The sequence below is a fragment of the Triturus cristatus genome, chromosome 7 (assembly GCF_964204655.1).
Source record: "Triturus cristatus chromosome 7, aTriCri1.1, whole genome shotgun sequence".
Lineage (NCBI taxonomy): Eukaryota > Metazoa > Chordata > Amphibia > Caudata > Salamandridae > Triturus > Triturus cristatus.
Genome location: NC_140590.1, coordinates 135,617,760 through 135,643,118, shown reverse-complemented (window position 1 = coordinate 135,643,118; position 25,359 = coordinate 135,617,760). Strand labels below are relative to the sequence as shown.

At 43.1% G+C, this 25,359-nt stretch overlaps 1 protein-coding gene across 2 annotated transcripts in view; it reads right to left on the bottom strand.

The window, feature by feature from the left end:
- Positions 1 to 25,359, bottom strand: part of LOC146809032 (lens fiber membrane intrinsic protein-like) — a 51,635-nt gene that overhangs the window by 9,730 nt on the left and 16,546 nt on the right. For both annotated transcript variants that reach the window (XM_085615834.1, XM_085615835.1), the window contains exons 3-4: positions 23,827 to 23,976; positions 11,791 to 11,904 (exon numbers count right to left, since the gene is read on the bottom strand). In XM_085615834.1, the coding sequence (XP_085471960.1) occupies positions 11,791 to 11,904; positions 23,827 to 23,976 (264 nt within the window). The remainder of the gene's footprint in view (positions 1 to 11,790; positions 11,905 to 23,826; positions 23,977 to 25,359) is intronic.

Here is a 25,359-nt window from a genome sequence, read left to right as displayed (position 1 = left end):
CTTCGTACACCTTTGCGCTCTCTTGGTGCCAGATTTGGTTTGTTCCATCCTTGTACCTTCAAAGTAACTCATCAGAATAAGACTTGGACTTTTCAAGATCCTGCGGAGCTTAAAAATTTTATTCACATGCAGTCCAACGCTGGCATGGATACTTCCACCTCTACCAGTGGCTGATTGCTCCTTCTCCTTTTTTCTTCCAGGTTGTTCCTGATAATGTTTCTGCCTTGGTCTATTATGCAGTTGGTTTTCTTCATTCTGTCTTATTCTTAAGAGTTTTGATATGTTGTCTCTCAAAGTCTCTTATTTGTTTTTCCCATTTTTAGGTCTCGCCTGAGACAGCGCTTTAGCGCTGCCCTGGCGAGACTTATAGTAAGCGAGTTTTGGAAGTGCAAACAGTGGCTTTTCAGGCCTCCAAATACAGTGCATGTGCGCCGTCCGGGTGCGCGCACCATTTGGAGGCCTGAAAGCACTCGTTTGCTTTCACTTTCGCGGCCCACACGGCCGCTTTGAAGTGTGAGCGCGATCGCGATCACTTACATTTCGCGGGCGCTTTGATGTTCTCAGTGAGCCGCGCGGCCACTGCGAACATCAAAGCGCCCGCGAATCAAAGCGCCCGCGAAAGACACGCCCTCCCCTTCATTTTTTCGTCCCTGTTATATCCCTGTAGATACCCCCGTTACCTAAATCTGCAGTTCAGTCAGATGGGGCTCTGGTACATGAGACGCCCACAAGCGCCCTGAAGCATTACTTCTCTCAAAAACCTGCAAAGAAAGCTGTTGGCACTGAAGAGTGCACAATTATCAAACCGGCAGATAAAGAGGCAAAACATTTAGCAGACGCCTCTCGAAACGGAAAGTGCCTCCTTCCTCTCGGCTTCATCGCATGAACCTCTGTAAATGCTAAACAGGCCTCCATTGCTGCAGTTTTAATGGAAAGCGTTTCTCTCTCTTTAACGCGGCTGGCATATTTCTGAAGTACTTTGTATGGTGCCGCGAGCTCCGGTAAAATCATGCGTGTTCCGTCATTTGTTTTATAGAGTAAAATCCAGAGTGACATCTGATTTGTTCCCTGTCTGTAGTACATATTTCGTGCAGCAGTTCCTAACATGTAAGACACTCCTCTCTGCCACTTGAGCTCACGATCCCAGCATGACTTTTACACCTGATTTCATGAAGCGCTTACGCCTGGCCTGCAGCGCCTACCAGACACGTCAAACGCCAGGCAGCTATCTGCAATGTCACTTTCCACTTGTGTGCGATATGGCCAATGCCTCGCGCTGAGGGGTGTAAGTTAGCAGCGCCTCCATTAGTAACTGCCTCCGCGCCCTCCATCCCAGGCCTGCCAAGTTCTCTCAGCCTCGAGTGGGAGCTAAAAGCCCCGCTGTCGCCTCTTGGCAACGTAAAGCGAGATATCCCCGCACCAGGGCCTGTCCGCCGCTTCCTGGAGTGCCTTGACGTTTACAAGACGGGACGCAATAAAAGCATCCTTATCCATAACAGATAAGCGCAGCGGGCTTTTCACTTGTTCCACAACTACTTTTCAGCATTCCTACATATCTAGCCCAGAAGACAACAAGAAGACGTATTTACAACTATTCCAGCCAGCTCGTTATTGCGATTTAAACCCTACTAGCAAAGTAGCATATGTCGTCATCTGTGTTTATTTTCAACCACCGTATAAAACATCACTTAAAATCTGGCCATTTTAAACATTATTATCGTGAAATTAGACTACTTTGTCAATTTTGCGCAACCACAAGCTAGTGCAGGTGTAAATTTGTTACAGTCAAAGTCTGCTGTCACGCTGAAAATCATTTAATTGCTAACTGCACAGTTTTATTTTTCTATCATTTTAGGCCACCGCCAACGCAACTGCACATACAAGACCATGGGAGCCTTGCTTTAATTTCTCGCGTCACTCCATCCCTTACAAAATTAGCTCGCGAGGTTATTTTGTACGTCACGTGCCAATCACCTGCACTAAATGAGGCGCACGTGCCAACCCCCTTGACCCTTCATGTAGGATGCAGCAATCACAGTTACATTTTGTGGAAGGGAAAGAAAATTAGCCGATAAGCAAATATTTTCTAATGCCCGAGGTGAAGACTGCAGGCCCAGGTGGGTTACGTACTGTAACCAAATTACAAAATAAAATCCAAGATCACGCTAGAATAAAAAAGAGATATCCAGGAATCGAACCCTTGAACGTTTATTACGCCACATATCTCACCTTTAACTAAAACACAACAAATCAAACGTGTGGTTTCATTCTGAAATCTGAAAGCTGCGTGTTAGGCATCTTGACGTGACCTGTGACAGAAGTGTCAGGGTAATTATTTGTGATATGAACGAGACAAAATGTTCTTGCGTGTACAATAAATCCAGCACGTATTGTTGGTGGAGTTACTAGTGGAGTGTAGGCCTTCTTGAACTGTGATAACATGAGTAGCTTTCTGTGTGCAGCTGGTACTGCGAGGCGGATTCGTGGTGCCGAGACTCTGTTGCGGTTACTGGAAGTGTGAGTTTGGGCTCCTTGGTGAGAAGGGTTGGGGCAGGAGTGTCGGACTTTGTTCACTTTGAATGCAAGGAGCGTGCAATTGTGTTACCTACCCTAAAGGGAGAGTCGTACCGTTCCAACACGGAGCGCTTGTTTGCTATATCATAACCTATAGGAGAGAGTTTCATAAGCCAGGGGACGTAGCTCCGTGTTAGAGCGCATGCGTTGTATGAGTGATGCCCCGGGTTCAATCCCCGCATTTCCAGTTGGTAATTTTTTTTATTAATTAATTCGGAGCTCAGAATAAATATACCTATATTTTTAATTTTACCCACCGGATAATGTGACATCATGTTTCAGTGTTTGTGAGAGAAGTGCAAGCAGTGACGTCCTATACAGCCCTCGAATGCTTTGGATATTTCTGTTCTGTGATGATTTATAGCGAAAGGAAGCAGACTTGACTAGATTAGAAACACTGCTCATGTTTGGTATGAGATTAAGGAACGCACTTCATTTGTAAAGCGCCACAATACTGCTGTGTGTTGTAGGCGCTTCACAAGCGGCATGCTTTTATCTTTAACTTGCAGTTTCAACACTGCATCTCACTGTGGGGTGCCTTCCCTCCCACCACCAAAGAAATGCCTGTAATACAGCAGACACAGCCCTCTGGTGGTCTAACAATGCTCCGCACAGGCCTTCTGGAACTTTGCTTCCATTCGCGTTATAAACCCTCCCCCACCCTCCCAGCACAAACGCAGCAAAAACACTCCTTCAGGGGTCTGTCCATGCTCCAAGCAGCCCTCCTAAAACTTGGCTCCCAAGCTCTACCATACGCCTCACCCGGTCCGCAGATAGTCAGCTGCTTTGAGTGGTGTCTTTATGTCACTTTAACAATCATTTCCACCTCTCGAGGACACTGTATGCTCAAATGAAAAAGCTGCTCAAATAATCCTAATCTGCTTTAATGGGTTACGGGCTCCTTTTAGGCAACAGGGAGGCTTAAAATCCCCTTTAATTTCTGTTAAAATACCAGGTCCCTCCCCCACCTGATCCCTTCCATTTCACTCTACAGAGATTGGATCTGGAGCAGGGAAGAACACGCTAACCCCCCCCCCCCCTTCATTACCCTACCTTGTTGTTTCCATCAATATGTGCAAATTGATGAAAGCCGCATATACAGCTCCTACCAGTGATAACGATCTTAACCAAGAGGCGACGTTTCTCTGTATTGTACCACTGCAGACTCCACATCAAACACATCTACAAACTATTCAAACGTTTCACACCACTCCAGACTTCTTGGCGCATCATTCGGTCTTCTTCCGAAACCAAGGTGTGAACGCTTTTCAAACACATTCAGCTGAAAGGGTGCCACGGCAACACTGATAACTATCTCAATTAGGAGGCTAACTTTCAGTTTATTGTAGGATTGCTGTTTCCTTTCACAGCAGATTCCTAAAAAATTTAAACTGTTAGGCCACTCCAGACGTCTAAAGTTAATTCAATGCCTTTGCTAGTTTTCATTTTACATTTTGCTTACACAAACATTTACATGTAAAAATGCAAGTGCAGAATGCTTTACTCACTATTTTGCTCGCATAGTAAACATGAACTCACCATTACAAGCATTTGCAATGCAATAGGTCTCGCAGTTGTTAAGAGTTTGAGCTATTGGCACTGTAAATGGCAATGCCTTTTATTTATGTGTGGGTTTTTAAAACATAAATAAAAGGCATTGTCATTTACAATGCCAATAGCTCAAACTCGTATAAATGCGAGACCTATTGCATTGCAAATGCTTGTTATTATTGCTCACAATGCTTGACTGTTTGCATTCCATTATTTATCCATTTATCTATGTGTCCCTTTTTCTTATCAGCGTTTTTTATTCTCGTGTTTGTTTCTTTACCCAGATCGACTAAAGTATTCCCCTCTTCCTTCATGTGAGTCGTGTCTCTCATTCCATCCTGGTGCGGTCGGATTGTCCTCCTGGTTTTGGGAGGTCATTCTTGTCTTGTTGCGTCATCCACTGCCCCGATATCCTCTCCATGTTCCCTTCAGGTATGTTATTTTCAGTCGTCCTTTATGGATTTGTACTGTCTCTTCTTGTATCTTTCTCTCTTCACCTTTCCCCTCTCTTTCTTTCTTTATTCTTATATTCTTTATTCTTCGTTTTCCTTACCTTACTTGAGCTTTCTTTTCCTATACCTATTCTTTTCTGCTTCTATCTTTTACAAATACTTTGTTTTTTACCCGTTGCTGTAGATATTGTTCCTGATTATGTTATTCAGTGTTTAAGTTCAGAGTAATTTCCTGGAATGTAAAAGGTTTTATTAACCCTATCAAACGTCAGAGAATCCTTTCCCACCTTGCTTCTTATAATCCTGACATAGTTCTCTTACAAGAGACGCATCTTTCGGAGGCTGAGTCTCTCAAATTAAAGCGTGGATGGGTGGGTACGGTTCTATTTTCTCCTTCTACCAACGAGAAGAATGGTGTGGTTATTTTATGTCATAAAAAGCTAGTATGTAAAGTTTTAGTACAAGAGTCGGATTCTGACGGTAGATGGATACTAGCTAAATTGTCAATTAATTCTATCCCTTTAACTGTGTTTAATGTTTATGGCCCCACACAACCTGATTTACTGTTTTGGCCTTTAGTTACTAGCAAATGTATTCAATATAAAGATGACCTCTTCATTCTAGGTGGCGATTGTAACCAGATTGTGGACCCCTTTCTTGATCGTAAGTCAAGTGTTCGTTTCATACCTCACAAACCCCACAAACAATTTCTCGACACCATTTCTCAAGTATCTCTCACTGACTCTTGGAGGCTTTCGCACCCTGACGCACTTGACTATTCCTTTTTCTCTCCTCCTCACTCCTCTTTCTCTCGTCTTGATTATATTTTTCTTTCTCTTTCCTTGTCGCAAAACTTGCTGTCGTCTTCTATCGAACCTATACTTATCTCTGACCATGCTCCTATTGTAACAGATCTTGACCTTCTTTCCCCTCCTTCCAGATCCTCTCGTTGGCGCTTTAACAATTCTCTCCTTACTGATCCCTTTTTCTCCTCTTCCTTCCGTTCTTTTGCTAATGATTTCTTTCTATTAAATGACGTTTCTAACATTTCCCCTCATCTTCTCTAGGACTCCTTTAAGGCTACCGCCCGCGGATTTGTTATTGATTTTGTTTCCAAGAAAAAGAAGCGTTTTCTCCAGAAACAGAGGGATATATTAGCCCATATTAAGTCTCTGGAGCACCAGTTCTACTCTTCCTCTAATAATTCCGTTCCTCCGGAACTTATTCGTGCCAAACTAGATTTTAACAAATCAACTACCGATAATGCCTCGTCAATGCTTCTTCGTAGTAGTGCCCGGTTTTATGGTGGGCGTAACAAAGCAGGGAAGCTTTTAGCCAATTATCTCAAATCACGCAAAGAACGTTCATTCATTGATTCCATTTACTCTTCTGATAATACTTTATTGCATAAGGCTCAGGATATTCTTGAACAATTTCAATTATTTTACCGTACTCTTTATACACCTGAGTCCTCTCCCTCTCTTGTCCAAGCTTACCTAGACAAACTTCCTAAGCCCTTGACGTCTCATCTTAATTTCCCGGATCTGGAAGCTGACCTTTCTTTACATGAGCTCTCTGCGGCGTTGACTATTCTTACCAAGGGCAAAACTCCAGGTCCTGATGGCTTTTCAGTTGAATTTTACCTACATTTTTCTGACCTTTTACTCCCTAAACTCCTGTCTCTTTTTCAATCGTTTCTTTTATCGGGTAGAGCGCAAGGTACGTTTCAAGAAGCCACCATCTGTCTTATCCCTAAAGACGGTCGCGACCCTAAATTCTGTAAGAACTACCGCCCGATTTCTTTAGTGAATGTTGATTATAAGCTGTTTGCTAAAGTATTGGCTCTACGCCTAGATCCCTTAATGCCCCATCTCATCGGCAAGGAGCAGTGTGGCTTTGTGAAGGGTCGGTTGACCTCTGATAATTCTCGTCTCTTCCTTAATGTATTAAATAAAGTCCCATCTCTTTCTATTCCTTTAGCGGCTATCTCTGTTGACGCAGAGAAAGCCTTTGATAGAGTTGACTGGTCTTTCTTATTTGCTTCACTGCGCTGGCATGGCTTCGGTCCTCGTTTCATCTCTCTTATTTCCTTGTTATACTCTGCCCCTAAAGCTTCGGTTCTGGTTAATGGTCAAGTCTCTTCGTATTTCCCTCTTCAGCGAGGCGTTCGTCAAGGTTGCCCTTTATCTCCCTTGCTTTTTGTTCTTGCCCTTGAGCCCTTTCTGTCTTCTATCCGTAACAATAATGCCATCACTGGTTTTCCCTATGGCGATAATCAATTGAAACTCTCTGCATACGCAGATGATATTCTTCTCTTCATTTCTAATCCAGAAACATCCATTCCCCCTCTTCTGTCTGTGTTCGAGTCCTTCTCACGGGTATCTGGTTATAAAATCAATTCGGATAAAACTGAAATTCTTCCCCTTACGAAATTTTGCACTCCTCACGCCTTTTCTCCTACTGGCTTTGCTTGGAATGGCTCTAAAATTAAATATTTAGGAGTATGGTTTTCTAACTCTATTTCTTCTTCAATTGCTCTTAATATGTCAGCGGTTTTGTCCCGCATTGAACGATTAGTCTCCTCTTGGAATCCCCTTTTCCTCTCTTGGTGGGGGAGATTAGACTCCATCAAAATGATGATAGCCCCCATTTTAATCTACGTTCTTTCTATGCTACCTGTTCATATCCCCGCAATTTATTTTAAACGTATTGATTCTTGTTTATCTAGTTTTCTTTGGAACAAGAAAAGATCTAGAATCTCTTTGGCATTGCTCCGTAAATCGAAGGCCAATGGTGGTGTCAACTTCCCAGACTTTCGTCTTTACCATAAATCTTTTTCCCTTCGCCAGACATCTAGATGGCTTGCTTCTGACCCTTCTGCTTTTGCTCCCCTTTGGCTTCGCATCGAACATATATTGTTGTTACCCTTTTCTTTCGGAGAGGTCATACGCTTCTCTGCCAGGGTCCCGCACTTAGCACTTCCCTTATTTAAACATACTTCTTCTCTTCTAAAACCTCTTTTCAATCCTATACCTATTACTCGGGAGTCTTTCTTGAATTCCACTGTTTGGCATAATTCCCTTATTCTTATAAAGAATCGTCCCATCTTCTGGAAATCTTGGAGATCACTGGGCATCATCTGGGTGAACCAGTTTTTTGATGGAACATCGCCGTGTTCTTTTCCTCAGTTTCAGATGTCTTTTCACTGTCCTCGTTCCTTTCTGCAAAAGTTTGTTATCTTGATGACGCTTATCCTTGATATTTTTTACTCTCTTCCCCCCTCCCCTTCTTCGCTCCCCCAAGCACCTCTTCTTAAAATTCTTTCAACCCTTCCCAAGGCCTCTCTCATTTATAAATTCTTTTCATCCCCTAATCCAGAGCGCCTTAAATCTAAACTGGAGCTTGCTTGGGAGGAGGACTTGGGTTGTGCTTGGCCTGTTGCCTTGTGGGATAAGCTTTGTTCTAGATCTTTGAAAATTTCTCGTTCGGCCTCCCTTACTCAATCTTTATTCTACTTATACCATAGACTATATCTATCTCCACTCTCTCTAGCCCGTTTTTCCTCCTCTTCTGATTCTAATTGTTGGACCTGTTCTGCCCCTAATGCTAATCTTTTTCATCTCTTATTCTTATGTCCTTCTGTCTCTCAATTCTGGAACTCTGTTTGGCTCTATATCTCTCGTATTTTCACTCTCCCTTCTCCATACTCAATTTCTACCCTTTTTTTAGGCAGCTTATCTGACTCTTTAAGTCTTCCTCTATGCTCTCGAGGTCTTTTTGACCTCATGCTTGCTCTGGCCTTTCAGCACATTTCCTCTAACTGGAAAACCCTTGCAAACCTTTCCGTCCGCCACTGGTGGAATTCTGTGTGTCATTTTCACAGGCTAGATACTGCTTTTGCTTCCTCCTATAACCCTACACATAATAGGGATCTCTTTTGGCTACCTCTCACCACATACTTAGATCGGATGGTCCCGAGGAAAGTTTCCGCCATCACTTCGGAAAACTTCCAACCACCTTAAGGGAATTACTCCTTCTTCTCTTATTTTGATGATGTAAGATTCGTTTATGATTCTATTGGATTAGCTATGTAACATTTTGATTGTTGTTTTACCTACAGCTTCCACTCTTTACAGCAAACATTTATGGTCTTTTAATATATAATATGTTATTGTCTTTTCCCCTTTTCCACTCTTTATTTATTTTATTTTTTTTTGTTCTCCCTTTTCCCTTCCTCCCTTCCCATTTTTCCTCAAAATTGTATAAAATGCTTTTGTCTGTTTTTTAAATGATATTAGCTGGTTCAATACCATTTACTTCCATTTACTTGTCTCTTATATTACAGCTGATGTCTGTGTATTTATTTCTTCTTAAATAAAGCTGTTCAAACACAAAAAAGAATTCTGTTAAGGGAGCCTCCAGCGGCTCAATGGAGTGGAGGCTGCCAGAGTAAGGACATTGCGTCATCTGCCCTATTTTGAGTGAATGTTGTAATGTACCTTTCCCTGTATGTCACTGCCAGGAATAATATGGAAATGAGGTGCAGGAAACAAACTATGAGATCATCCACACCCTTGTGGAACAGTCCATGCGAGCCTGATCCATTTGTTTATTGTTTCTCAAAAGCAAACCGCTGCGATGCTCTTATGTATAATCACTGTTTCACATTTACATCCAATCCATTTATATTTATCAACTGATGTTATATTTATTGTCTACATTGACTTTTAATATTTATTCATTTGCTCATGTAACTACTTATGTATCATATATTTATATATTTCATATTTTTTTTCTTTTTATCCAACAGCAAAATGTTATTCCTCCATTAAAGTCTTTCATTCTTATAATATTTACTAACAAATGTATTATTGCATTGTTCTTAACTTGTATTATATTCTAAAACTCAATAAAAAATGTCAACACAAAAAAAATCAAACCGCTGCTTTGTTTGCAAGGACCGCCGGGCCCGGCAGTCATCTCTAAATTTAGCAGGCGCCATTCCATCCAGCTGATGGATGTAATGTTATTTGCCACACTGATGCCCTGTGCTCTTTCTGCCAAACACATACTCAGGCCCTAAGTCTTGACTCTACCTCCCACCTCTTTTGTTCAGCATCCTACGATACTTGTCTCTTTATCTCATAAAAATAAATGCTGCCTGGTTTCGATTCCACCTTTTGCTTCTTATGCCCTTCACCCTGCTCTTTCTGTATCTTTATCTCACACTCTTTCAGGTTCTTTGCATCCTTGCCTTTACATTTGCACTGTATTTCTCATCTTTCTCTTACTGATTTTTCGCCATGTTATGCCTTTCTCTCTCTAGCTCGTCTAAAGATGAAAAGTGAGTTCTAGTCCCCATCAACTGCAACCACTGCCACAAATTATGCATTGAAGTTGGCCTCTTTTTAATGATTTTTCCTCAGTATATTGCTGCTCAGAAGAGGCACCCAACTCTAATGATGCTCCCGCATATTACTCATGCACATACCCCCCGCCCATGTGTTTTGGGCCGTAAGCGCTTGCCACTTAGCTTTAATGTGCACTATTTTGCTGGTGTATAATGAAGATATCATTTTCAAAGATGAATTTTCAAACTTTTGTTGTACTCATATCTGGACATTTCTGGGCTGATACAATGTCTTCCATTCAGTGTGTGATTATATGCCAGGACCCTTTCCTGTGGTATTGTTGGCAATGAGATATGACATGTTGGTAATTGCCACATCTATATGGTTCTTGACTATGTAATGCTAGTCCATATGAAGCAGTGGCAAGATAAGGTACTTAACAACGTAATTTGTATAGTCTGGCTACTTACATCTTTAGATGTTTGGCAAGATGCCGCTGTCATGACTATAAACAGCCCAGAACTGCATATAACAACACAATACACACTATACAATATACAATGCATCATACAATATGCAGAAAGGAGCTTGAATGGCATGGTGCTGATGGTGCAACTTCATTTTAAGTAGTCCCTTTTGTTTTACTTATTTTGCGTTTGTATTCTATATTTTGTCTGAGTTGACAATAGGCTATAAACCTCAGAACAAGAGATACATTGATAAACATCCCTTAGATGTTGTTGGAATTAGAATGTGTACATGGTGCACAGTTGTGTTCCCATGCCCCGAGGGCCTGACTGTGAGCATTAGGTATCCTGTTGTTTCATTTTGGCTTGAGCCTCTCACTAATCTAGTGCCTGCATGAAGGCCTAGGCTTGTTTTTTGACATGTGTGAGGTCCTGGACCTGTCCTCTAACCTGGAGGGGTGCAACAAGCATGCTCTCATTTGAATAGCCGTGGACTACTGTCCTTGTCATTGATGTAGTAGGTAGCGCAGGTAGAGCGACGGTGGCAGCGTCATGTTAATGGAGCTCTGCACCAAACACCAAACAGCGAAATGCATTGACAGCAGTTCCTGGCAATGCTTCATAAATGACCACCAGCTTGACAGTCATTTATAAATACGGCAGGTGGTCCCACGGAACTACGTGTCATCCATCAGGATTTAAATCAGGCCCCTGGTCTTGAAGTTTATTTGAATTAGGAATCAGCACTGAAGATCAAGGTGAGACTTGATAATAATGTTAGTTAGTGTTAGGTATTGGCTTTGGGAATCACGGTGGGACTTGGTATTAACGTTTATTGGAGGTAGGCATCAGCATTGAGGAGCATGGTGAGAATTGGGTCCTCATCACTATGTCGGGGGGACGCACCATTGTGGAATCGGAACTAACTCACCTCCAGTCGGCAGCAACCGGAGGCCACTGTGGCAAGGGGGCCCTGCTAAGGACTTCCAGAGTCACTTCCCAACAGGCTTTTCATGTCAGAAAGTGACATCATAATCCCCACGGCGTAAACGCAGTACATAGGAGATTATGAGTGGCTTCCGACTGGCCGACGGGCTCCATGAGCCCGTCGGAAGCCAGTCAGTCTGACCGGCCGGTTTCAAATCCGACAGCCTATATCGTAATAAGGCTGTCGTCTTTGAAACCAACGATGCAAGACAGAAAGCCTCTGACCCATGGTCAGAGACTTTCCGATCTACATTGTAATATGGCCCTTGTTATTAAAGTTTATTGGAAGTAGACATTGGCGTTGCGGATCATAGTGGGACTTGGCATTAAAGTTTATTTGAGGCATACATCAGCATTGAGGATCATGGTGGGACTTGATGTTAAACTCTATTAGATATCGGGCCTCACCTGCCAACAGACTCAGTGCTGCAGAGACCCATCCTAGGGCATACGACCAAGAATATAAAGCATTGACTCCTCCAAATCCAGTAAAGACACTCATAGCAATGATGGCACTGCAAGCTGGGGACAAAAGAAACAACATGAGACTTCTCTTCACTCAGGGAAAGCAGATGAGTCCAGAGTCAGGAAAGAATGTTGACTGTTTACTTGGATCACTTATATTTGTGTCATGTGGGAAAATCATTATAGTCATAGCTTCATTTAGACTCATCCTGTCCTTTTGCACTAAACAAATGTTTTGTAATTTTCGGGAAACTTAAATAAACAGAAATCAGTCAGTCAGTCAAAGGAATGTTTTATTTAGATCATTGGTCTTTAAACAACACAGTTACACATATATTCACCTTATCTTAAACATTTAACAAATTAAGTAATAAATATTGCAGTATTAAAATTTCAACAACAAAAATTCATACTCCAACCAATACAATTTAAAACAGAGAGAAAGCCATAATATTTAGATTCAACTTAATCCTCATGTAATCAAAAAGTTCTAACAAAATTGTCGGAATGCCATTATTTTAAAATTGGATACTTGAACATGTCCGTTCTTAGCTGCCGTACCTACCTTTTAAGATATGCATTTTCAATGTATTATGCAGTGTTGACTCATTAGGTAGGACATTCTCATTTAAAACCAAGATAAAAATGGTGACATTTAAACTTCCCGATTATATCTGTACCATTTCATTTCTTATTATAACTGCTAAAATAATTTATCTAAACACCAATTTCATTTTATTTCTCCGAGCATGACTTTTTAACTGCAGTCATAAACCTTCCATTAGCAATTGCAATGTCCAAGTAGTGCATGTCAGTAAGAATCTCTGCAGCCTGAGCTCGATTTGTAATACCATATTTAAAAAACAATGGGCGCAAAATCAATTTCCGCAAGGGCAGCACCTTTAAGCAATTCACAAACATGTGCAAAATGCCGCATTTTGTATGGAGCCCGCATATGCAGTTCGCATCAGGTTGGAGCATTTCCATTTTTGTTTACCCATTTACATAATAAGGATTAACAACAATTCTTATTCTTAATAAATTCGCACCTAAGCCAGCGATTTAGCAAGATATCCAGGTAAGGAAACCAGACTACCTTCTGCCTTGAATTTAACATAAATTCTGCTGATTTTTTCCCACACAGATACTGCCAATCTATTTCCCGGGATAAATCTCTCCCTATTGACCTCAGCTCACTCTTGTAGACTGCTACTTGCAGGGTTTCATGACATAAGCTCACCTTCATATCCCTACAAACAGATTTCAGATTATTTCTGACCCCCTTTGCCCATTTTAGTTCACTGCGCTGGATCTTGTTTTTGCACCAATGTGAGACTTTCTGTTCCTCTCCCTAGCCCAGTCTTTTCCAGAATCTTATTGAATCCATTTGGGCCAACATGTGTCAAGAGGTCAGACCCGCCTCTAGTCTAATGGTCTGTATGATGGAGGAGCCTGGCAGGGATATTAAGGTCTTGATGCATTTCCCTTCTTCGGTGTCCCACCTGCTTTGACCACTGATGCAAATCAACTCAGCTTCTTATTGTAGTTGTGCTGGTATCATGGCCACAAAATCTTTCAAAACTCGTCTATGTGACATATCCCCATAGTGCCGGTTGAATTTTCTCAAGCTACTCGCCAAGGCGAGGGCGCTCGCCTTTAGGGCCTCCAAGTGGGTATGCCAATTCAGGGGTCTTTCAAACCATATTCCTAGGTATTTATAGTTGTTAACTGTTTCCAGTTTAGTGGTTCCCAAATGCCAGCTAAACTTATAAACTTTTTTTACCAAAGTAGACCTCTTAGTTTTATCCATGTATACGGTTAGCTGTTTGTGACTACAGAAATCCCTAAATGCATCCAACTTTCTCTGTAGACCCATCTCTGTCTGATCTAAAATTATAAGCTCGTCTGCATACAGAAGGCATTGTATGTGTTTCCCATCCATTCTAGGGCTAGCATCTTTTGCCCCCACCAGGGTCTTCAGGAGAAGCACGACAAATATGGAAAGTAGCAGTGGGACTAGCACGCAACCCTGTCTTAATCCAATATTATTATCTATTCAGGTAAATAATACTAGCACCAGTATTCATAATTACTGCGCTCTGTTGCCTTCACAATATCTAAGCAGAAGTGTTTCGTCTGTAATGTGGCAAAGGGCGTGGGTTTAGGCTATTGCAGTGTTTGAATATCCGAAGTTCCAAACTGCAAGAAAAAACAGAAAGAGCCAGAAAAAAAACACGAAAAAGGGAGAAAGAAAAGAAGAGAAAAGAAAAAGTAAAGCTATCGCCCGCGAGGGTATCCTGCAGTAATACACCTACCAGCTCTTGGCCGATTCAAGATGTAAGACACTATTTCAAGGCAATAGCGAAAGGCTGCTGATGCCAAATAAGCCAAATAAGCCACTGGCTGTGCATTGTACACAAGAGGATGACTCTTCCAGATGTAATAAAATCCAGGATACATTCTGGGTACATTAGTGGAGCGTAGTGCTTCACTGTCACAGTAGCATCCAGACCTATTACCATCATTGCATTTGTTCAGTCTACAAATGCGTTTCTGAGGGGATTAATGACTATACAATGCATGCCTTTACCATGCATGCCTTTACCTCCAATCCTTTACTACGCAGATGCCTTTACCTCGCAGATACTTTTACCATGCATGCCTTTACACGCATATGCCTTTACCATGCAAGGTAAGTATAGTTAAGGTAAGCTTACCCTCTACCTTTTTATATCCTGCAACTTTTTAATATCAATTATAAATTATTTTTTTCTTTATTTAGGGAGTTACCCTCCAAACCTCCCTTTTCCTAAATTACCTTTACTACCCATACCTAAACCCTAAAAATATTCTTAAAACCCTATACCCTTACCCACCCGTACACCCTACAAATTAATTTATCACCTATACTATTACCCACCCTTAACCCCTAAAAACACCCTTACCACCCTATATTCTAATCCACCCAACCCCTGAAAGTACCCTTACAACCCTATACCCTTACCCACCCTTCTACCCTAAACATACCCTTTCCACCTTATACCCTGTTCCACCCCAATCCCCAAAAATGCCCTTATCATCCTATAGCTCTACCCACCCCTACTCCCTAAAATATTTCTACCACTCTATATCCCTACTCACCCCAAACCATAAAAATACCCATGCCACTTTATACCCTTAACTGCGCCTACATCCTAAATTTATCTACACACAGTGGCGTAACGAAACTTGAGGGGGCCCCCCTGCAAAGTACATGGAGGGGGCCCCCCATTCTCCTCCCCAGTCAAGAGCCCTCAGGCCAGCGACCCGCCATACTGCAGGGGCTCACCCCAGCCATAAAAAAAGGATTCTGGTTCCTCTATTGGTCACATCCGCCCTCTCATCGAGCGATTTACATACATCAGTAAATGCTGCTGCGCCCTCCAGCAAAGTTACATAACACTGCCTCCAGCCGGCCCACCAAACACATCCTCCAACTTGTTGACCCACCTTCAAGTGAAGACCGCTCAGTTAACCACCTCCAAACGCAGGTCACTTCCGTCGTGCCTGCTACTAACGCATCCATTACACTCTACCCTCACCCCTATGAAACCCGCAATTATGCTTTTCTGCCCGCCTTTAAAACCACCCCTCGGATGTCACTGCAAACCTGTGACCGCCGCCTACTGCTCCCCTGTCCATCACCCACAGAAAGACTGATGACCGGTCACCATCTAACCACTGCCTACCAGTAAACACAGAGCCTTTCAGCTGCTGGCCTCCCCAATGCCACTATGGAAGTTTTAAAAATGTTGAACAATCTCTGCAACTGACCACCTCAAAACATTTCTTCCTGCTAGCCTATACGGCATCAAAGCCGTTCCTGCTACTTTTCATCCTCTGCATGATGCACACAATAATATCAAATGTACAAAGTGTCCGATTTTTGTTTCCTCACGCCAACATTAATTTACACTATGTACCCCACTAAACCATACCTGCTGTCAAAGGCAAACCAGATCCCATATGTAGCACCAGTCAACAAGTACCCCAAGGACAAACACCAGAGAGAATGAGCGATTCATGAATTAAACCTACAATGACAACGTAGCATTTCCCCACCAACTGTCAGCCCAGCGAAGTCTGCAACCGCGACAGTAGCCATCAATACCAGCAACGTCTAAAGCGCATTTCCACTTCCTTTCTTTGGCAGCTCCTGATACATATACGTATGCCTTCTGGGCGCCATCTACCACAGACCACAGCATTCTTTGTCTCCCTAAGACTAACCGAATGCTGTCGGTGAACGCTTCTCTTCCCCCTTCCTTACTAATAACTAATGGAGGATAACGAAAAAAATATATAGTATTTTCTTATGCAAATAGCGTATCAAGCACTTGCTGCCCGCAGTCCTCGCCAGATCCACACAAATCAATATTCTGCTATCGCACCATCCTGTCACCCCTATTATTATCTGAAGATATTTTTTTATCCCTTCCTTGAACTGGGAAAAACAATACTTTGCACAAAAACAAGTCCCTTTAAAACCTTTGCTACTTACAGACTCGCAAAGCACTTCCTTGTTTTACTAACTGTTGTAAAGCAAACGGATAACTCATTCTGGGATTGGGATTGTTGTTTAGAGGTGTGGAAGTTAGTACTGAGACATAGGATGATTTTTTGCATACACTCGTTCTTCCCTGCATGCGCACACAAAGCAACATTACAATTTAGCTAAACAAATTGTTCAGAAATGTACCGCAAGGTAAAGAAACAGCCCAAATTATTTTTACAAAGAAAAATAGACAATCGTCAACTTTATACCCCATAAAAGCCTTAGCGTGCACAGCTTGCTCAAATCCACGCTACCTAATTCTACCAAACTCAGCACATTTGAACATCTCATAATTCCATGCCACACAATTTAACTATAAATAATTTAACCCTACATTCCATACCACATAATTACAATCCTAAAAATGAAAAAACATATATTTCTACTTCACTCCATACCACATAAGTCCACATCACATAATAACATTCCACACAACTTCTTAATAGCACTCCAAACCACAAAATTACACTCCACACAACACAATTTAAGTATACATAATTCCACTTCAACCTATTTAATTATACGTCACACAACATATTTACACTCAACTTTAAAACACAGAATTACCCTCCACAAAATACAACTCTGCAACATGCTACATAATTCCACTCCGCACAATTATACACCACACCATGCCACATAATTCCACACGTCTCACAATTCCACAATTCATCCCCACACAATTCATCACACATAATTACTCCACATAATACCACTCAGCACCACATAATTACCCTCCACATAATTATGCTCTCATCCATAGACATAAATCTAGTCTATGCCACGTAGCAACATTCCACATACACTCGTTCTTTCCTGCATACGCACAAAAAGAAACATTACAATTTAGCTTAACAAATTGTTCAGAAATGTACCGGAAGGTAAAGAAACAGCCCAAATTATTTTTACTAAGAAAAATAGACAATCGTCAACTTTATACCCCATGACATAAAAGCCTTAGCGTGCACAGCTTGCTCAAATCCACGCTACCTAATTCTACCAAACTCAGCACATTTGAACCTCTCATAATTCCATGCCACACTATTCAACTATAAATAATTTAACCCTACATTCCATACCACATAATTACAATCCTAAATATGAAAAAACATATATTTCTACTTCACTCCATACCTCATAATTCCACATCACATAATAACATTCCACCCAACTTAATAGCACTCCAAACCACATAATTACACTCCACACTACACAATTCAAGTACACATAATTCCACTTCAACCTATATAATTATACGTCACACAACATATTTACACGCAACTCCAAAACACAGAATTACCCTCCACAAAATACAACTCTGCAAAATGCTACATAATTCCACTCCGCACAATTATACACCACACCATGCCACATAATTCCACACATCACAATTCCACAATTCATCCCCACACAATTCATCACACATAATTACTCCACATAATACCACTCAGCACCACATAATTAACCTCCACATAATTATGCTCTCATCCATATTGCATAAATACCCTCCACATAATACACTCCACATAAATCCAGTCTGTCACGTAGCAACATTCCACATAACTACACTTCACACCATGCCTCATAATACCCCTCAACATAATTTTCACCCAGCAGCGAACACTTCCACGTCACACATTTCAACTCTACACATTTCCATTCCACACCACATAATTCAACAACAAACTACATAATTCAAACCAACAACAGAATTACATAACACACCACATACATCCAATCTACACCACAAAATTCCACATCATGCTATAATATTTAACAGCACACCACATAAGTAAACTCCACTACATACCACTCCACAACGCAAAATACCATTCCAGATAATCTCACTCCAAGACACACAATCCCACTCCATGACACACAATCCCACTCCACATAATTCCAGTACACTCAATACCACACAATTACTATACATATAATTACATTATTTCGCTACACAGATCCAATCCACACAACACAATTCCACAACTAACAATTCCAATCCAAACCACATATGTCCACTTGACACCACACACATTCACTCCACTCCAAGCAGAAAACACATAGGTAAAATACACTGTCCTTTACAATGTCAATAGCTCTAACTCTCACAAATGCGAGACCAATTGCATTGCAAATGCTTGTTTACCTTCCAATGCGACCGAGCAGATCCTGTTCATTTTTTTTTATTTTTATTTATTTTATGGAGTTTTATATAGCTCGAACTTGACCCGTATCGGGTATCATAGCGCTTTACATGAGCACCAGTTGCGTTACATGAGGACACATTCATATTTGTTAGGCACAGGGAGATTAAGAGATTTGCCCAGAATCACAGGATGTTCAGCGTCATTGCTGAGACTTGAACCCAGTTCCCCAGACTCGAGGTCAACCGCCCTAGCCGTTAGGCCAACTCCTCCTCCAAGTATGAGTAAGAATAGGCATTCGAAGGGCTAAGCAGAAGAGCTGAAGTATGTAGATGTAAAAGTAGCGGAAGGTAGGTTCAAGTAGGAGTATGCAGGAGTAAGAGTGCAAGTAGGAGTAGGTAGGACTAAGTTAATGGTAATAAGGGCATTGGTAAATACGGTAGCAAAAGTAAGAATAGCAGTTAGAAGACGTAATAGGAGTAAGAGGAGAAATGAGTAAGAGCAGGAGGAAATAGGCGTAATAAATTGTAAGTGGAAGCAAGAGTATGTTGGAATAATAAAACGTAAGAGTGGGAACAAATATGAGGTGTAAGAGAAAGGTAAAATGAAGAGGTTACGTAGCACAGTAAGAGGAAGTATGAAACCTATGAGTAGAAACAAAAATCAGCAGTAGGCATAAGTAGGAAAAGTTAGTAAATTAAGTGCAAGATTAATGAAAGTAAGATTGAAAGAGACCAAGATGAGAAAAGAAAGACGAAGACAGCAAATCCTTCCATATTCTTCTACGACTCCAGTACTAACAAAGCGTGACATGCTTTTCAATTTATGCACACATCAGATGAAGAGCAAGGACCTTCCATTAAGCGCTATTGTAACACGCTTCAGTTGGTAACTTGCGTGCAGCTGAAATAGGTACAATTTATGTGTTTTATAGCGCTCACAAACAGCATAAGCGTGTTTCTTGGCACTATTTCAACAAAAGTTAACACTATGCCACTGGCAGAGGTGCAATTTGTTTTATTAATGGGTTGCACACAGACCCGTCTCTGTGACGTGCTGTTCGACGAAAAAGTGCAAGAAAAGACTTCTTAATGCCACGTGAGCAGCACTTCAGAACTGTTTGGATAAAGCTTAGCCGATGCCCGGGAGCCGAATACTGATTTTTGTGTGTCTCTGGCGCCCAGTAGCAGTGCGTTTACCCCGAGGGCCACATTTGGCATGTTCTGATTTGAACTCACCATTATAGAGAGAATGTAATACTAGGTCATTTATTGTCACATGCAACAAGGGTAGTCAATCCCGGCCCCCTTTCTCTGTAGTCCCCGGCACCTGTTTAGAGGTGGACAGGAAGGAGCCCTCTCTCCTTTCAGCACAGCAAGCAATACCACAGAACAGCACCAAGACCAACACAAACGGCTCCCGGTAGCTCAGCTCATGTGCCCCGGTAGATGTGAGGCTGTGAGCTGATGAGTAAGAGGTTTAGGAGCAGGGTGAGGAGCTGGCAGCCTACACCAGGGTGGAGCAACAGCACCAAGGCGTCTACAGCAACAGGGGACGGGTCTCCTCAGCTACGAAGTGTGAGGCCAGCACGTGGGAGCCATGCAGCGGCAGCCAATGCTTGTGAAGCAAGTAATCAAGCATTGGCAAAGGTAAAATAAAACCAAGCTAGTGCCAACTAACACGAAGGGTGGGACGGGGAATGGTAAAATTGGGGGCAGGAGGCAGGCCCGGCGCCGGGAATTTTTATTTGGGTGGGCCAAGGGTACATTCGGGTGGGCCACTGCTGGCCCGATTTATCGCTTATATATCTAGCCAGGCCTGCTTCTGGGCCCTCCTTTATCTCTCCTTACTCTTACAAGGCACAGTAAAACGCACTCTTTTCAAAGTCTCTTTCTAAATGTTATCACTCTCAAAAAGTGCTTTTCTTCCATGCAATGTCCCTTTGATGGGAAGAGGAAGTTTCTAAGGTGGGAGTATCTAGCAAGTGACACTACCCGGGCTCCCTCTGTGCGAGCCTTCAGGGAGAAACCCTCTTCATTACTACCTCCACCTGACCTCTGACTCTGCAGCGCACTCTCTTACAGGCTTGATTATCCACTTTTCTACCACCCTTCTCCATCACACCTTATCTCACACCTGACCTTGGGCCCTAGCCCCATATCAGCCACCATTCAGTTCCACTTTCACTATTCCCAGTAAAAAACAATAGTCTTTTTGACCTCTTTTTTTACCTCTTTCTCTGTAGATAGCTTAACTACCACCCTCCAACAGTACCCTTCATCTCGCCATAGCCACTCCCCCTCATGGCCTCCACCTCAGACTCCCTAACTACCACCCTCCACCAGTGTCCCCCATCTTTCTGTAGCTCCCCCACACCCCATGACCTCCTCCTCAGATTCCCTCACTGCCACCCTCCACCAGCGCCCCTCAAAGCTTCGTATTTCCCCCCACCCCATGACCTCCTCCTCAGATTCCCTGCCACCCTCCACCAGTGCCCCTCATCTCTCTGTAGTTCCCCCCCCCATGACCCCCTCATCAGATTCCTTCACTGCCACCCTCCACTAGTGCCCCTCATCTCTCTATAGTTCCCCCCACCCCATGACCTCCTCCTCGGCTTCCCTCGCTGCCATCCTTCACTAGTGCCTCTCATTTCTCTGTAGCCCCCCCACCCCATGACCTGCTCCTCAGATTCCCTCACTGCTCCCTCAACCAGCGCCCCTCATCTCTCTGTAGTTCCCCCCCACCCCTGACCTCCTCCTCAGATTCCCTCACTGCCACCCTCCACCAGTGCCCCTCATTTCTCCATAATTCCCCCCACCCCCATAACCTCCTCCTCAGATTCCTTCACTGCCACCCTCCACCAGCACCCCTCATCTCTCCATAGATCCCCCCACCCGTGACCTCCTCTTTGGATTCCCTCACTGCCACCCCCCACTAGTGCCCCTCAGGTCTCTGTAGTTCCCCCACCTCATGACCTCCTCCTCCGCTTCCCTCACTGCCAACCTCCACTAGTGCCCCTCATTTCTACATAGCCCCCCACCCCATGACCTCCTCCTCAGATTCCCTCACTGCTCCCTCCACTAGCGCCCCTCATCTCTCTGTAGTTCCCCCCCACCCCATGACCTCCTCCTCAGATTTCTTCACTGCCGCCCTCCACCAGTACCCCTCATCTCTCTGTAGTTCCCCTCCACCCTGTGACCTCCTCCTCGGATTCCCTCACTGCCACCCTCCACTAGTGCCCCTCATCTCTCTGCTGTTCCCCCCACCCCGTGACCACCTCCTCTGACTCCCTCACTGCCACCCTCCACCAGTGCTCCTCATCTCACTGTAGCTCCCCACCCCATTACCTCTTCCTCGTTTTCCCTCACTGCCACCCTCCACTAGTGCCCCTCATCTTTCCGCAGCTCCACCCCCACTCCAGGACCTCCTCCTCGGCTTCCCTCACTGCCACTCTCCACTAGTGCCCCTCATCTCTCTGTAGTTCCCCCCACCCCGTGACCTCCTCCTCTGACTCCCTCACTGCCACCCTCCACCAGCGCCCCTCATCTCTCCGTAGCTCCCCACCCCATGACCTCTTCCTCGGATTCCCTCACTGCCACCCTCCACTTGTGCCCCTCATCTCTCCGTTGCCCCTCATATCCATTCCATTTGTTGTACAGCGCTACTCATATGAGTGTAGGGTGTCACAGTACTTTACATAACAGCATGCATTATACAGAGACAATAAATCAGTCTATGGGGAATGTCACATAAGCCAATGAGGATTACAAGGTGTAGAAATCACGTCATCCATACTAGTGGGCAATATATTTTACGAGGGTTTGGACTGGAGAAGCACAAACTCAGGATTTAAAGAGTACTCCAGTGGTTGGGGGTTGGCTTTACTGATAAAAATGTAATAACTTCCCAAACAAACTATTTTTGGCAACATTAGAATAATGAAGGAATGGAGAAGTTCTAACTATATCACAATACAAAAAAGCGAAGTTTGTATGCAGCTCTTTAAAGACAGTTCATAGGTCACTGTCCTATGTTAGGATAGTAACTTCTGAACTGCAAGTAACACAAGGATATCTGTGACAGAGGTAGTAACCCACTGAGCTATTCCCATAAAATTCAGTTTATCAGCATTTAAAAACTACCAACAGACAAATGGTTACTCTGCAGCAGGATCGTAAATCACCAGTTATCTGCACAGTTTTTATGTAGTTGTACATCGGTGGCAGATTCACTGGGAGGGCCATGGCTCATGTTTGGGTGGGCCTGGCCCACCCGGCCCACCCCACCCTCTAGAACCGGGCCTGGCAGGAGGTAACATATCCTGCACTTGTTAGTGGTGTGAGACAAAGAAAAGGGTCAGCGACAGGAGGATATTTACAGCTGGGACTAATTAAAGTCCCAGATAACCTATCTGTAGAAATGTAAATGCTGCATTTTAAAACATATTAGGCATTTGTTCTCAACCCACAACATAGCATGTTTTTGAAGGAGCTCACAATTAAAACTTCACAATTAAAACTGCTAGACTTACCGACAACGCTGCAGAATGTGATCTATCCTGCTCTTTACAAGTCTAACCTCTCTCCCTGAAAGCCCCGGAGTTTCTGAAGAGTGCAGGGCCCCATCCTTTTTCCGGCCAGGCTCTGACTGAAGAGAAACAATGTAACTTGTTACTTTGTTTCTCTTCAGTCCTGCCCTGGGTCAGCGCAGGAGCTCTGAGCAGGCTGCAGACTGCACCTGCTTTTTAGAGCAAGCCTTTTCACTCACAGAGCTGAGGGGGCCCCCTTCACCTACCGAAGACTGGGGGCCCCCCGCACCGCGGGGGCTGCGGGGGCGTTTGTTACGCCCCTGTCTACACAGACACACACACACTCTCTCACACTCTCTCTTACCTTAAATATGCTTAGCTTGCATTTTAAAGGCATGTGTGGTGAAGACACATGCAGTGTAAAGGCGTTTGTGTGGTAAAGGTATGCGTACTAAAGTGTTGCGTGGTTAAGACAATATTATAAAGGCTGCTTCCCTTGGTAGTTTGCAACTTTTACCTTTACTGAAATCACACATTGTTGTATAAGATGTCATCCTCTCCTCTTCTCACCGCTCTGCGTGATCATTGTTTAACTGATTGAATCAATGTCATTAACAGCCAACTACGTGGTAAAACGATTAGTTGTAAAATATCTCATCAATTCTTAGCGAGAAAAGAAACTGTTTCAAAACAAAGCTAGTATAAGGATTCACCTGCACAAAAATTCAGGATGGTCACCAGCTTCTGCTTATTCATCCCCATTATAACTTTGTTGATCCAGATTTCAAGGATCTGCGTGATGGCAGATCCCACCAACAAGAGGAACGAGATGATGATGAAGGCTCGAGTGGCGTCAATATCAGCTGCAAGGAACCAAGAAAAAGTTTCTTAAACTGATTTAGAACATGTTTCATACATCACTCTGCTTTTCAGTTGCTAATGGGTATTCTGGTGATGGTTTGGGTGGGGTTGGTGCTCCCTCCTGATCAGGGCTAAGACAAACCTGTAATTTCTAGAAAGATCCATCTTCCTCCACTTTTGAAAGGCATTAAAACATCCCTCCAAGGAACAACCTGTCCATAAGTAAATAGAGCTACTGCATTCCAGCCCCAGATGCTACATGAAAAGATATCCCCCCTAATTAAAACATACTCAATCCACCATCTTGTAGCTTTGCCCCAAGCTTCTACAGTGCTCCTCAGCTCAGTTCCAAGGTCCACACTCTACAATTGCACAATCATATGTGCACATCTGTTTACATACACTGTTCCTGTGTGATCTGGGGTGATGGCCAAGAAACGGAATGATAGCTTTGATGGGTTCACTATTATTAAAGCCTGCCCTAGACAAAGAAAGCACCTGATGGTGATGCACATGGTGGGATGTAGAGATGGGTGGACAAGTGAGAGTATCAGATTTCTAGAGGATGTGTTAAATCCTCGGACAAGGAGTTTAGAATCTGCCAGCGGAAGTATATCCGCCAAGCTACCCTTACCTATTGTGGATGTTATTCCTCTTGCAGATTATGTTGCAAAGTGGAATCCTTCAGACAAGGATTTAGAACTTCCTCGACAAATGGGGGGATTTTTCATTACCACCGAACTATAATTCAGGCTCATAATTACTTTGTGGCCCCTGAGTTTAAACTTGCATGGCTGACAAAAATCATCCCTTTTGAGGATAATATATAAATCTTTCATTAGATGATTCTCCTTCTTGTTACAGAATGTGCTTCCAAAGTTACCTCTGACATTTTTATCCCAGATGGTTTTTCAAAGGCCAACACAGCACATCCAGTAGAAACTGTGGGGATTATTTATGAAAATGTGGCGCAGCGCAGCAAGTCACCTTGCTGAGCAGCGCAGCGCTTCGTCAAAAGGAAAGAGCAGGAATGCGCTGTCTTTAAAAGAATATGACACATTCGTGTCCTCTCCTTGCACTTGTGCCATTATGGATGCCTAGCCCCAAAGCAGTCACCCTTGCACCATGGTGCAATGGGTCCTGTATTGCATGCAGGATTGTTTTTGTGCAGGAACGGACACCTTCCTGCACAAAAACAATCCTAAAATGGATATTTCGTTTTCTATGTCTGCTGCAGGGCACAACACACATAAAAAAGGAAGTAAAAAGCAGAAATAAAGATATTTCTGCTTAATGCGCCTCTCCTGGGAAGGCGTATCATTTTGGTGCATTCACAAGTTAGCCAGTTCTGATAAATCTGGTAATTTGTCAAAAACCATGGGATT